At 40.2% G+C, this 15,118-nt stretch overlaps 1 protein-coding gene across 4 annotated transcripts in view; it reads right to left on the bottom strand.

The window, feature by feature from the left end:
• The window catches only part of PPP1R12A (protein phosphatase 1 regulatory subunit 12A), an 875,274-nt gene that overhangs the window by 177,959 nt on the left and 682,197 nt on the right, over positions 1-15,118 (bottom strand). For all 4 annotated transcript variants that reach the window (XM_053716754.1, XM_053716755.1, XM_053716757.1 and 1 more), the window contains 3 exons: positions 10,706-10,888; positions 8,593-8,776; positions 6,816-6,934 (listed from right to left, as the gene is read on the bottom strand). In XM_053716754.1, the coding sequence (XP_053572729.1) occupies positions 6,816-6,934; positions 8,593-8,776; positions 10,706-10,888 (486 nt within the window). The remainder of the gene's footprint in view (positions 1-6,815; positions 6,935-8,592; positions 8,777-10,705; positions 10,889-15,118) is intronic.

The raw sequence follows: 15,118 nt of genomic DNA, 5'->3' as shown, positions 1-15,118 counted from the left end.
CAAGGCCCACTGCTCAAGTTCCTAACTGCTTTAACGCCACCACTACTCTACTGAAGAGATTAACGTGGGCTACAGATATACCCAGAACACAGGAAAGATTAGAGCAAACCTACTCTGGCTTTCAAAATAATAAAATTTTCAGACACCAAAATGTCACCTCCTCCTTGCACCGAAGGCAAAGAGAATGACTGGGGTTTGTGGGAAGGGGAGTGATACTTTACAGCTTCACTGTGGTGCTCTTTGCCTCCTCCTGTTGGCCAGGAGAGATATTCCGAACAGTAATTGATAACGCTGTGGACTCACCATATCTAAGGAAAGAAATAAGCATAGCACTGATATATTGCACCTCTTAGCTTGATCATGAGCATAGCCTTAATCCCTTCTCTTGCTTGATCATGTTTATACACAGACCTAGGACTATAAGAGTGACCTAAATCATTCTCAGTAGATAAGGAATTTAAGGCTAGGTGTAGGTGCTATTGAAATTTCAGAACATTTGAGAAATGGTAGCCCCTAAAGCATGCAGGAATATTTAATTTCTGTAGTGAGAGTTCTCTACATCAGAGGTCCCACATGTTGGTTTATGGTGTTTTACAGTTCTTGGTATTTGATCTGGTGAAAAAAGGTGTAGTTGAGTTGAAGGAGGAATCTTAGGACCATTGTGGACAGAATAGAAAAATAGCTGAGATCCCTGTAGTTGGGCACTGTAGAGTAAAATGCAGAAAAAAAACCTTTTCTGTATCCCTTAATAGCAAAAGCTGTGAGTAAAAACTACACCATTTAAGGTCTAGATACAATAATACAGCGAATCAAGAACTGCTTTCCAGAGACTAGAATTCATACAAAAAACAGAATTTATGCTTACCTGATAAATTACTTTCTCTTACAGGTGTATTCAGTCCACGGCTTCATCCTTACTTGTGGGATATTCTCAATCCCTACAGGAAGTGGCAAAGAGAGCACACAGCAAAGCTGTCCATATAGCTCCCCTCAGGCTCCACCCCCCAGTCATTCGACCGACGGTTAGGAGAAAAAGGAGAACCATAGGGTGCAGTGGTGACTGTAGTTATTGTAAATTAAATTTAAACCTAACAAATATCAGGGCGGGCCGTGGACTGAATACACCTGTAAGAGAAAGTAATTTATCAGGTAAGCATGAATTCTGTTTTCTCTTACTTGGTGTATTCAGTCCACGGCTTCATCCTTACTTGTGGGATACTAATACCAAAGCAATAGGACACGGATGAAGGGAGGGAACAAGTCAGGTAACCTAAACGGAAGGCACCACTGCTTGCAAAACCTCTCCCCTAAAAATAGCCTCCGAAGAAGCAAAAGTATCGAATTTGTAAAATTTGGCGAATGTATGCAGTGAAGACCAGGTCGCTGCCTTACAAATCTGTTCAACAGAAGCCTCATTCTTGAAAGCCCATGTGGAAGCCACAGCTCTAGTGGAATGAGCTGTAATTCGTTCAGGAGGCTGCTTACCAGCAGTCTCATAAGCCAATCGGATGATGCTTTTCAGCCAGAATGAAAGAGAGGTAGCAGTTGCTTTCTGACTTCTCCTCTTACCGGAATAGACAACAAACAAGGATGATGTTTGTCTGAAATCTTTTGTTGCCTTTAAATAGAACTTTAAAGCACGAACCACATCAAGATTGTGCAACAGTCGTTCCGTCTTAGAAACAGGATTAGGGCACAGAGAAGGAACAATGATTTCCTGGTTAATATTCTTATTAGAAACCACCTTCGGAAGGAAACCAGGTTTAGTACGCAAAACTACCTTATCTGCATGGAACACCAGATAGGGTGAATCACACTGTAAAGCAGATAATTCTGAAACTCTTCGAGCAGAAGAGATAGCTACTAAAAACAAAACCTTCCAAGATAATAACTTGATATCTATGGAATGTAAAGGTTCAAACGGAACCCCTTGAAGAACTGAAAGAACTAAATTTAGACTCCATGGAGGAGCCACAGGTCATAGGCAGGCTTGATTCTAACTAAGGCCTGTGCAAACGCCTGAACGTCTGGTACAACTGCCAGACGCCTGTGTAACAGAATAGATAGAGCAGATATCTGTCCCTTTAAGGAACTAGCTGACAGACCTTTCTCCAAACCTTCTTGGAGAAAAGACAATATCCTTGGAATCCTAACTTTACTCCACGAGTAACCCTTGGATTCACACCAACAAAGATATTTCCGCCATATCTTATGGTAAATTTTCCTGGTGACAGGCTTTCTGGCCTGTATCAGAGTATCTATAACTGATTCAGAGAAACCCCGCTTAGCTAGGATTAAGCGTTCAATCTCCAAGCAGTCAGTTGCAGAGAAACTAGATTTGGAAGCTAGACTGAATGACCAAGGCGCTATTAATGCATCTATCAATGCCGCCTTGGGATCCCTGGATCTGGATCCGTAAAGGGGAAGTTTGGTGTTCTGACGGGAGGCCATCAGATCCAACTCTGGAATGCCCCAAAGCTGGGTCAGCTGAGCAAAAACCTCCGGGTGGAGTTCCCACTCCCCCGGATGGAAAGTCTGACGACTTAGAAAATCCACCTCCCAGTTGTCTACCCCTGGGATGTGAATTGCAGATAGATGGCAGGAGTGATCCTCCGCCCATTTGATAATCTTGGATACTTCCTTCATCGCTAGGGAACTCTTTGTTCCCCCCTGATGATTGATGTACGCTACAGTCGTGATGTTGTCCGACTGAAATCTGATGAATTTGGCCTCTGCTAGTTGAGGCCACGCCTGGAGCGTGTTGAAAATCGCTCTCAGCTCCAAAATGTTTATCGGGAGAAGAGATTCTTCCCGAGACCATAGTCCCTGAGCCTTCAGGGAGTTCCAGACCGCACCCCAGCCTACCAGACTGGCATCGGTCGTGACAATGATCCACTCCGGTCTGCGGAAACTCATTCCCTGAGACAGGTGATCTTGGGACAACCACCAGAGAAGAGTCTCTCTGGTTTTTAGGTCCATTTGAATTTGAGGAGATAAATCTGCGTAATCTCCATTCCACTGTTTGAGCATGCACAGTTGCAGTGGTCTGAGATGGATTCGGGCGAAAGGGACTACGTCTATCGCCGCAACCATTAAACCAATTACTTCCATGCACTGAGCCACGGAAGGCCGAGGAATGGAATGAAGAACTCGGCAAGTATTAAACAGTTTTAACTTTCTGACCTCTGTCAGAAAGATTTTCATTTCTACCGAGTCTATTAGTGTTCCCAGGAATGGAACCCTTGTGAGCGGGGACAGAGAACTCTTTTCTACGTTCACTTTCCACCCGTGAGACCTTAGAAAGGCCAGAACGATGTCCGTATGAGCCTTGGCTCTGTGAAAAGACGACGCCTGTATTAATATGTCGTCTAGGTAAGGTGGTACTGCAATGCCCCGCGGTCTTAGTACCGCCAGAAGGGACCCTAGCACTTTTGTGAAAATTCTGGGAGCGGTGGCCAACCCGAAAGGAAGGGCCACGAACTGGTAATGTTTGTCCAGAAAGGCGAACCTTAGGAACTGATGGTGATCTTTGTGGATAGGTATATGTAGGTACGCATCCTTTAGATCCACGGTAGTCATATATTGACCTTCCTGGATCATCGGCAAGATTGTCCGAATGGTTTCCATCTTGAAAGACGGAACTCTGAGGAATTTGTTTAGAATTTTTAGATCCAGGATTGGCCTGAAAGTTCCTTCCTTCTTGGGAACTACGAACAGGTTTGAGTAAAAACAGTCCTTGTTCTGCAAATGGAACTGGGTGTATCACTCCCATTTTTAGTAGATCTTCTACACAGCGTAAGAACGCCTGTTTCTTTATTTGGTCTGAAGACAAACGAGAAATGTGGAACCTTCCCCTTGGGGGAGAGTCCTTGAATTCTAGAAGATACCCCTGAGCAACTATTTCTAATGCCCAGGGGTCCGGAACATCTCTTGCCCAAGCCTGAGCAAAGAGAGAAAGTCTGCCCCCTACCAGATCCGATCCCGGATCGGGGGCAACCTCTTCATGCTGTCTTGGTAGCAGGAGCAGGCTTCTTGGCCTGTTTACCCTTATTCCAGCCCTGCAAGGGTCTCCAGGTTGCCTTGGGCTGGGAAGTGTTATCTTGCTTTGCGGCAGCAGAGGTTGCAGCAGGTCCGCTCCTGAAGTTGCGAAAGGAACAAAAATTAGCCTTGTTTTTGGCCTTAAACGGCCTATCTTGTGGAAGGGCATGGCCCTTACCTCCAGTGATATCTGAAATAATTTCTTTCAGCTCTGGGCCGAAAAGGGTTTTCCCCTTGAAGGGAATATTTAACAGTTTTGTTTTGGACGACACATCCGCCGACCACGATTTGAGCCAAAGCGCTCGTCGCGCCACGAGTTTTTCGCCGCTAGTTTAGCCAATTGGAAAGCGGCATCAGTGATAAAGGAATTAGCCAGCTTTAAAGCGTGAATTCTATCCATGACCTCATCGTATTAAGTCTCCCTCTGGAGCGACTCCTCCAGGGCCTCGAACCAAAAAGCCGCTGCAGTAGTTACCGGAATAATGCAGGCAATTGGTTGAAGCAGAAAACCTTGCTGAACAAAAATGTTCTTCAGCAATCCTTCCAATTTTTATCCATAGGATCTATGAAAGCACAACTGTCCTCTATTGGTATAGTTGTACGCTTGGCCAGTCCTTAGGGACCGCCTGCCACGCGTCCCGCCTAGGGTCGTTTATGGGGAACATTTTCTCAAAGATAGCTGGGGGAGCAAAGGGTACACCTGGTCTCTCCCACTCCCTAGTCACAATATCCGCCATCCTCTTTGGGATCGGAAATGCCTCAGTGTATACCGGGACCTCTAAATAGCTGTCCATTTTACACAATTTTCCAGGGACCACCATGGGGTCACAATCATCCAGCGTAGCTAAAACCTCCTTAAGCAGGACGCGGAGGTGTTCCAGCTTAAATTTAAACGCTAAGGAATCTGAATCTGCCTGCTGAGAAACTTTTCCTGTGTCAGAAATTTCTCCCTCAGACAGCCCTTCCCTCACTGCTACCTCTGAGTTTTGTGAGGGTACTACAGATAAATTATCCAAAGCTTCAGATTGCTCATCATCTGTATTTAAAACTGAGCTCTTGGAAAAACAGGCAGTTTGGATAAAAATGCTGCAAGGGAATTATCCATTACTGCTGCTAATTGCTGTAAAGTAATAGGGGCCAATGCGCTAGAGGTACTAGGCATCGCTTGCGCGGGCGTAACTGGTGTAGACACATGGGGGGAGGTAGGAGGACTATCCTCATTAAGGAATCATCTTGGGCAGCATTTTTAATTGTCACTGGATGATCCTTAAAATGCTTAGATGCTTTTGCACACTTTAAACATAAATGCAATGGGGGTACTGCCATGGCTTTTGAACATAAAGAACAAGGTCTATCTGAAGGCTAAGACATGTTTGACAGACTCAGACAACACTAGAATATTGAAAAAAACACTTTTTGAAAAAACGTTACTGTCTCTTTAAATATTAAAAAGGCACACACTTTTTTACCAAGTCATCAAAAAACATTCGATCTTAATGAAATTTTCACAACATGATCCTAATGCCTTGAAATGATTGCACACAAGTTTTCAAATCGTTTAACCCCTTAATGCCCAAACCAGAGCAAAATGAAGTAAATACCCGGTTTAACCCACTACAGTACTATGCCACAGTCTTTGCTGTGGCTTTACTTTCCTTTAGGGTTATTTGCAGGTGTAAATTAAGCCTCCCTGAAGTCCTCTTGTACTCTAAAGGCTCTGCACATGAAGCTGCGTGGAGCTGTGTTGCAAATCAACTGCGCAATTGAGGCGCGAAAATGAGACCCCCTCCTCCCTTCTCCAGAGTTATGGGGCCTTTCTGAGTCAGATTAGCTGTCTTATAATATGCCAGGCGTAAAAAAGTCCCCAAAAAGGGTTTTCAACGTTTAAAAACGCTTAAAAAATATAGGATTACCTTAATAAAGTAATCGATTTAGCCCATCACAGTGTCTACCAGTATTAAAGCCCTTAACTGAAGCCATCATTCTATACTGTGTCTCAGAAAATGGCTTACCTTCCCTCATGGGATATCTGTCAGTCTTCTAGCACTACCAGGTCTTGTTAGAAAAAATGACTGAACATACCTTAAGCAGTATAAGCCTGCAAACTGTTCCCCCCAACAGTCCTGTGTGGGAACAGCCATGGATTTTAGTTACAACATGCTAAAATCTTTTTCCTCTCAGCAGAAATCTTCATCACTTTCTGCCTCAGAGTAAATAGTACAAACCGGCACTATTTTAAAATAACAAACTTTTGATTGAAGAAATAAAAACTACAAATCTAACACCACATACTCTTTACCCTCCCGTGGAGATGCTACTTGTTAGAGCGGCAAAGAGAATGACTGGGGGGGCGGAGCCTGAGGGGAGCTATATGGACAGCTTTGCTGTGTGCTCTCTTTGCCACTTCCTGTAGGGATTGAGAATATCCCACAAGTAAGGATGAAGCCGTGGACTGAATACACCAAGTACGAGAAAAAAAAACCTTCAAGAAACGTATTTTGTTTCAATTTCATAGTTTTAATTAGGTAAACTTTTACCTGTACGCATAACTGATATACGTCTTAACTCAAATCTACCCATTTAGAAACATAATTGACTACTATTGAACATACTACGACTACCACTACTAGCAATTATAATTACAGAAATAATCTGCAGTCTTAATATAGTTGCTCGTTGGTAAAATCCATCATGAAATAATTTGATAGTTTTATTTAGAAAATAAAAGTGAACACAGACGTTATACTATTTTTTTTTCTTTTTTTCAAAACACCTACATCCTGAGTCCAATAGGAAACTCCTGTAGACCTTCGTTTCTCCCTTGGTCTCCTACGTTCTCTTATGGATTTAGACTGTTTATCTTCTGTTTCTTTCTCCTCTTCTTTTCTTTCAGTATCTGAGGAAAAATAAGTTTTCTTAATATGCTAAAATTCAGTACCATCTATGCTTAAAATTTAAATGGTTAATAATAAAATACAGTTAATTAAAAAGGAGGCAAATCGTTCTTCGCGGATAATAAATCAGTCTGACACCATAGACTTGCATATCAATCCCTGTTTCCAGTCAATTAGTAAAATGAAATGACACCCATTGCTTTCATTTCATCCTTTTTTCTCACAATGTCAAGCATGTAGGTGGTAGAGCAAATCATATGTCATACACAGTATGTAATGCATGGTCTGGCTACTCCATTTGTAGCCGATGCTTCACTAAGATGGGCCATGCATACACAGTGCACTGCTGAACCTTTACCAATAATGCAGAGCAGCCAGAGTGTGCTCTGCTTACTGTAAACCACATCTAATTGCCTGTGGGAACTAGAATACATGCTTGGCTTAGCTGCCTGCTAATTACGAAAAAGCAATAGCAAATTGCAGCTAGGCACCACAATTCTAATATTCACGGCAGTTAATCGGGTAGCTTTTAAGGTTAATTTTAGCTGTCTTTGCAGAGCAAAGTACCTGCACAAAGGCTGCACTTTTATGCCTCAGGTTATTAGCTCAGCCAATGAGTTAAACTAGCTCCTAGTAGTACATTGCTGCTTTTCAACAAAAGATACCAAGTGAATGAAGTAAATTAGGCAATAGAAGTAAATTGGGGAAAACAAATAATTGTATGCTCTACCTGAATTAAGAAAGAAAACATTTGGGCTTCATGTCTCAAGTATTTTTTCTTTACATTTTATTTAATACAGATGAAAGGTATAGCGACTTAAAGAAGAACTATAACCCTTAAAGAGATTCTGAATGTGTAAAACAATGGTCAGGATAGAGTAGGAGCTTGCAGCAGAGCGCATACTGTACCGAAAAAGTCTAATAGTCTTTCATATCAGGAAAATAAACATTTTGCTTCAGCTCAGCAAACAATCCAAATAGGTAGAAAGTGAATTAACCCAAGGGAAAAAACATGATTTTTTATGTATTCTAGAGGTCCAGAAGTGCATATGCTTCTACAATAGTGGGATAAAAATAGGACTAAGATATTTGTTGAATGTCAGCATTCTCTAAAATCAAGATGTAACGGTTGAAAAATGTAGAACTAAACATTCTAAATTATATTTCACAGATAGAATTTTGAGAAAAACTATCTACTGTACAAACAGCATGCCACAATTATTAGAAGATCAGTTAGCCATGAATGTCTAAGTAAAATAACAAATGAGCAAATTATATACAAAAAAATTAGAAAAATAAATGATAAATTAAAGGGACATTAAAGCCAATTTTTTTATTTCATGATTCAGATAGAGAATACCATTTAAAACAACTTTTTAATTTACTTCTGTTATCTAATTTGCTTCATTTCTTTTGATATGGCTTACTTAAAAGCATATCTAGATAGGTTCAGTAACTTCTGATTGGTGGCTGCTCATATTTGCCTCATGTGATTCGCTCACCCATGTGCATTGCTATTTCTTTAACAAAGGATATCTAAGGAATGAAGCAAATAAGAAATTAGAAGTAAATTGGACAGTTCTTTAAAATTGTATTCTCTGTCTGAATCATGAAATACATTTTTTGGGTTTAATGTCCCTTTAAGGACAGCCTTCCTCACCTTTTTCAAGATCTTTGGCTGAAATCCTCGAGAGGTTTGAGTACGCAGAAGATATACCTGTTAGACTATTTGGTCGATTTAATAATTGACTTGAAGTATATAGAGAACTACTTGAAGAGGAAAGTGATGGAGTCGAAGGAGTAGTGGTACTTGTAGTTGATACTGGTCTGTACCGATGAAAAGGCTGTGCGGGGAATACATACAATAAAAAATTCATCTATTGAAATAGTATTTTTTTTTGTAAAATGTTTTGCTAGTCTGTTCATATTTATCTTTATACAGTATTACCTACATACAGATATAATATCTCCATTTGTCTGTAATGCTAGATATGTGTTTTTTGTAATACTATTATATGGATAGTGTTTGTACATAACAGACAAAAATGTTTGTGCATGAGAGGTAAACTGGACACTTCTATTTTGGAAACTTACCGATTTTAATATTTAAAGGGACAGTCAACCCAAAAATTATTTTAACTTAAATTAAGTAATTAACGAGGTTTACAGAAAACCCTAGCCCAATTTTGATCTAAATATACATAGGTAGTAAAAAGACTTACTTTTCCTCCTCTGGCCGTTTTGAAATAGCCGCCTTATCCTTCCTTCTCCGACATCACCCAAAAATTTCCAGCTTCATCTAAGGGATTTGTCAATCCTGCGCGTCCTTGTGTCGCAGTTTTTGACAAAGGGGGCATTATTTGCAGCAGACCTGTGTGCCTGATTGGTAGGACAAGAGCTAACTACCTATTGGGAATTTGCATGCACATCGTAGAAACGCCTCTTGTATACTCCTACGGCAAGAGTTGATGCTTTTTACTGGACAAACCAACTAATACAACTCTGAAGGTATTTCCTTTCTAATTTATTAGTAAGCCACAGCTCTGGCGATCTCCTTCAGTTACCGTTACACTTTAGCTGTTTCTCTTGATATCTCTCCGTTACAGAAGGGCAATCAGACTTACTAATAATGGGTGAATAAACTAATATTGTGATGGAATACGAGGAAGTGAAAAGTCAAGAAACAGCTGGGAAGCATCTTCTGTAAAGGAGAGATAGCAAAGGAAACGGCTAAAGTGTAATGGTAACTGAAGGAGATTGCCAGAGATATGACTTACTAATAAATAAGGAAGAAAATACCTGCAGAGTTGTATTAGTTGGTTTGTCCAGTAAAAAGCAGAAGATGCTAATGTGATTAGAGCTGGTACACTTTATGCACAATTTGAGCGTGTATAAGTGGGGACAAGCAATTAGGAGTATACAGGAGGCGTTTCTACGATGTGCATGCAAATTCCCAATAGGTAGTTAGCTCTTCTCCTACCAATCAGGCATACAGGTCCGCCGCAAATAATGCCCCCTTTGACAAAAACTGCGCATGCGCGACACAAGAGGACGCGCAGGATCGACAAATCCCTCAGATGAAGCTGGAAATTGTTTGGGTGACGTCAGGGAAGGAAGGATCAGACGGCCATTTCAAAACGGACAGAGGAGGAAAAGTAGGTCTTTTTACTACCAATTTATATTTAGAGCAAAACTGAGCTACGGTTTGCTGTAAACCTCGTTAATTACTTAATTTAAATAAGTTAAACCCTTGAGTGCCAACGACGGCTCTGAGCTGTCGCAGAGTTTCCCACTCTGGTGCTAACGATGGCTCAGAGCCGTCGCTAGCACTCTCCAACCTTGAGGGAGATCTGGGGGCTCCCACCCGCTCTTACCCAAGCGATCATGCCTGTAGAGTGACTTCCCGTTTTGCGTGGTGACGTCACGCGCAATAATGTGATGACGTCACCGTGCAACTTTATTTATACTTAATGTTAAGTATAGGAACAGATGGCATGCTGCTTAGATGCCTGAGATACAGGCTTCTAAGCAGCTACAGACCCCCAACACCATTGGAAAGGTAATCGCCTTACCTTTCCAAAAGTGTAAGTCTTGGGGGTCTGAAAAAAATAAAAAAAAAAGTTAAAAAAATAATTGTTCAAAAAATAAAAAAACATTAAAAATCTTAGCAGCCAGGTGGGAAAGTGCTTAGCACTCAAATGGTTAAAATATTTTTTGGGTTGACTATCCCTTTAAGCATCTTTAGCAAGAATTAAACGAAAAGACTAAATCACCTCTTCTGTATTGCGTGAATATCTCTGTCTGTAATCATCATTTTTAGTTTCAGATTCCCTCTTATCTTCTTGTTTTTCTTTGTCTTGTTTTTCTTTTTCTTCATTTTCTTGCTCTCTCGGTTGAGTGGAACGATTCCTACCGATAGTTCTTTCTGCTTCTTGAAGATCTGTTAACGTTACACCCTACATACAAAATAAAAAAAGAAGTAAGCTACTTACTGGTAAATACCCTCATAGTAGTAGGCCTAAAAACATAATTTATGTAAAAACTTAAATGATAAATTAATTTCTTTCATAGTGGCAAGAGTCCATGAGCTAGTGACGTATGCAATATACAAGCCAAGTAGTGAGGTGTAAAAAGGAGTAAAAAAGCATACAAAAAGGAACTGCAAATAAAATCGTAACCACCAAAAAAAAATTTCATATTGGCAAGAGTCCATGAGCTAGTGACGTATGGGATATACAATCCTACCAGGAGGGGCAAAGTTTCCCAAACCTCAAAATGCCTATAAATACACCCCTCACCACACCCACAATTCAGTTTAACGAATAGCCAAGCAGTGGGGTGATAAAGGAAGGAGTAAAAAGCATCAACAAAAGAAATTTGGAAATAATTGTGCTTTATACAAAAAAATCATAACCACCATAAAAAGGGTGGGCCTCATGGACTCTTGCCAATATGAAAGAAATTAATTTATCAGGTAAGTTCTTACATAAATTATGTTTTCTTTCATGTAACTGGCAAGAGTCCATGAGCTAGTGACGTATGGGATATCAATACCCAAGATGTGGATCTCTACTCAAGAGTCACTAGAGGGGGAGGGAATAAAATAACAGCCATTTTCCGCTGAAGAAATTAATCCACAACCCAAAAAAATAAGTTTATTCTCATAAATGAAAGAAAAAAACTTAAATCAAAAGCAGAAGAATCAAACTGAAACAGCTGCCTGAAGAACTTTTCTACCAAAAACTGCTTACGAAGAAGCGAATACATCAAAACGGTAGAATTTAGTAAATGTATGCAAAGAGGACCAAGTTGCCGCTTTGCAAATCTGATCAACTGAAGCTTCATTCTTAAAGGCCCACGAAGTGGAGACTGATCTAGTAGAATGAGCTGTAATTCACTGAGGCAGGGCCTGACCCGACTCCAAATAAGCTTGATGAATCAAAAGTTTCAACCAAGAAGCCAAGGAAATAGCAGAAGCCTTCTGACCTTTCCTAGGACCAGAAAATAAAACAAATAGACTGGAAGTCTTCCTGAAATCTTTAGTAGCTTCCACATAATATTTCAAAGCTCTTACCATATCCAAAGAATGTAAGGATCTTTCCAAAGAAATCTTAGGATTAGGACACAAGGAAAGGACAACAATTTCTCTACTAATGTTGTTAGAATTCACAACCTTAGGTAAAAATTGAAAAGAAGTCCGCAAAACTGCCTTTTCCTGATGAAAGATTAGAAAAGGAGACTCACAAGAAAGAGCAGATAGCTCAGAAACTCTTCTAGCAGAAGAGATAGCCAAAAGGAACAACACTTTCCAAGAAAGTAGTTTAATGTCCAAAGAATGCATAGGCTCAAATGGAGGAGCCTGGAAAGCCTTCAAAACCAAATTAGGACTCCAAGGAGGAGAAATTGATTTAATGACAGGCTTAATACGAACTAAAGCCTGTACAAAACAGTGAATATCAGGAAGTATAGCAATCTTTATGTGAAATAAAACAGAAAGAGCAGAGATTTGTCTCTTCAAGGAACTTGCAGACAAACCCTTATCCAAACCATCCTGAAGAAACTGTAAAATTCTAGGAATTCTAAAAGAATGCCAAGAGAATTTATGAGAAGAACACCATGAAATGTAAGTCTTCCAAACTCTATAATAAATCTTTCTAGAGACAGATTTACGAACTTGTAACATAGTATTAATGACTGAGTCAGAGAAACCAATATGACTTTGTACAAAGCTAAGTTCAATTTCCATACCTTCAAATTTAATGATTTGAGATCCTGATGGAAAAACGGACCTTAAGTAGCAAAAAAGATTTGTTCCAGCCACCAATAGTTAAAAAACCTTTATTTCTTCATATAGGGTCTTTTGACAAACATACAACGTTTCAGACCTGCTATAGGTCCTTAGTCATGTATACTGAACATACACTGATTCATCATTTAAATACTTTACACCTGGTCAATTGTTCACCTGTTGTCATGTGACTACTCATTATTGTATCACTGCCATCTTGTGGCCATCTAACATATATATTCCTATTGAAAAAAAGCATTCTGAATAGTCACATTGAAAAGGTTTAAGTATCAAACAATGTTAATAAATAAAATCATATGTACAAAATTAAAATAGAAGAAATCTTACGCACAATATGCAGATATGCCATTGCTGTTTACTTGTTATTTAAATGTTAATTTGGACTCTTTCATTTTAGAGTTGATTTCAAAAAATTGCAGCAATTTTTTGAAATCAACTCTAAAATGAAAGAGTCCAAATTAACATTTAAATAACAAGTAAACAGCAATGGCATATCTGCATATTGTGCGTAAGATTTCTTCTATTTTAATTTTGTACATATGATTTTATTTATTAACATTGTTTGATACTTAAACCTTTTCAATGTGACTATTCAGAATGCTTTTTTTCAATAGGAATATATATGTTAGATGGCCACAAGATGGCAGTGATACAATAATGAGTAGTCACATGACAACAGGTGAACAATTGACCAGGTGTAAAGTATTTAAATGATGAATCAGTGTATGTTCAGTATACATGACTAAGGACCTATAGCAGGTCTGAAACGTTGTATGTTTGTCAAAAGACCCTATATGAAGAAATAAAGGTTTTTTAACTATTGGTGGCTGGAACAAATCTTTTTTGCTACTTGAAGTATTTGCAGGATAAGGCAGATCCTGGGTTCCGTGCCCCACAAGCCACATATCTGTTGGTGCTGTTTTCCACACTTTGCTTTGAGGAAAAACGGACCTTGAGACAGTAGGTCTGGCCTTAACGGAAGTGGCCAAGGTTGGCAACTGGACATCCGAACCAGATCCGCATACCAAAACCTGTGTGGCCATGCTGGAGCCACCAGCAACACAAAAGACTGTTCCATGATGATTTTGGAGATCATTCTTGGAAGGAGAACTAGAGGCGGAAAAATGTAAGCAGGATGATAACACCAAGGAAGTGTCAGCGCATCCACTGCTTCCTCCTGAACATCCCTGGACCTGGACAGGTGTCTGGGAAGTTTCTTGTTAAGATGAGAGGCCATGAGATCTATCTCTGGAAGACCCCACATCTGAACAATCTGAGAAAACACATCTGGATGGAGAGACCACTCCCCTGGATGTAAAGTCTGACGGCTGAGATAATTCGCCTCCCAATTGTCTACACCTGGGATATGCACCACAGAGATTAGACAGGAGCTGGATTCCGCCCAAGTATTCAAGATACTTCTTTTATAGCTTGGGGACTGTGAGTCCCACCCTGATAATTGACATATGCAACTGTTGTGATATTGTCTGTCAGAAAACAAATGAACGGTTCTCTCTTTAACAGAGGCCAAAACTGAAGAGCTCTGAGAATTGCACGGAGTTCTAAAATATTTATTGGTAATCTTGCCTCTTGAGATTTCCAAACCCCTTGTGCTGTCAGAGATCCCCAAACAGCTCCCCAACCTGAAAGACTTGCATCTGCTGTGATCACAGTCCAGGTTGGTCGAACAAAAGAAGCCCCTTGAACTAAACGATGGTCATCTATCCACCACGTCAGAGAGTGTCGTACATTGGGATTTTAAGGATATTAATTGATATCTTTGTATAATTCCTGCACCATTGGTTCAGCATACAAAGCTGTAGAGGTCTCATGTGAAAACGAGCAAAGGGGATTGCGTCCGATGCTGCAGTCATGAGACCTAAAAGTTCCATGCACATAGCCACTGAAGGGAATGACTGAGACTGAAGGTGCCGGCAGGCTGCAACCAATTTTAAACGTCTCTTGTCTGTTAGAGACAGAGTCATGGACACTGAATCTATCTGGAAGCCTAAAAAGGTGACCCTTGTCTGAGGAATCAAAACTTTTTGGTAAATTGATCCTCCAACCATGTTTCCGAAGAAACAACACTAATTGATTTGTGTGAGATTCTGCAGAACGTAAGGACTGAGTTAGTACCAAGATATCGTCCAAATAAGGAAACACCGCAATACCCTGTTCTCTGATTACAGAGAGTAGGGCACCTAGAACCTTTGAAAAGATTCTTGGAGCTGTTGCTAGGCCAAATGGAAGAGCAACAAATTGGTAATGCTTGTCTAGAAAAGAGAATCTCAGGAACTGATAATGTTCTGGATGAATCGAAATATGAAGGTATGCATCCTGCAAGTCTATTGTGGACATATAATGTCCTCGCTGAACA

Source organism: Bombina bombina, chromosome 6, assembly GCF_027579735.1.
Source record: "Bombina bombina isolate aBomBom1 chromosome 6, aBomBom1.pri, whole genome shotgun sequence".
NCBI classification, from domain to species: Eukaryota; Metazoa; Chordata; class Amphibia; order Anura; family Bombinatoridae; genus Bombina; species Bombina bombina.
This window is presented reverse-complemented; position numbering and strand designations above follow the sequence as displayed.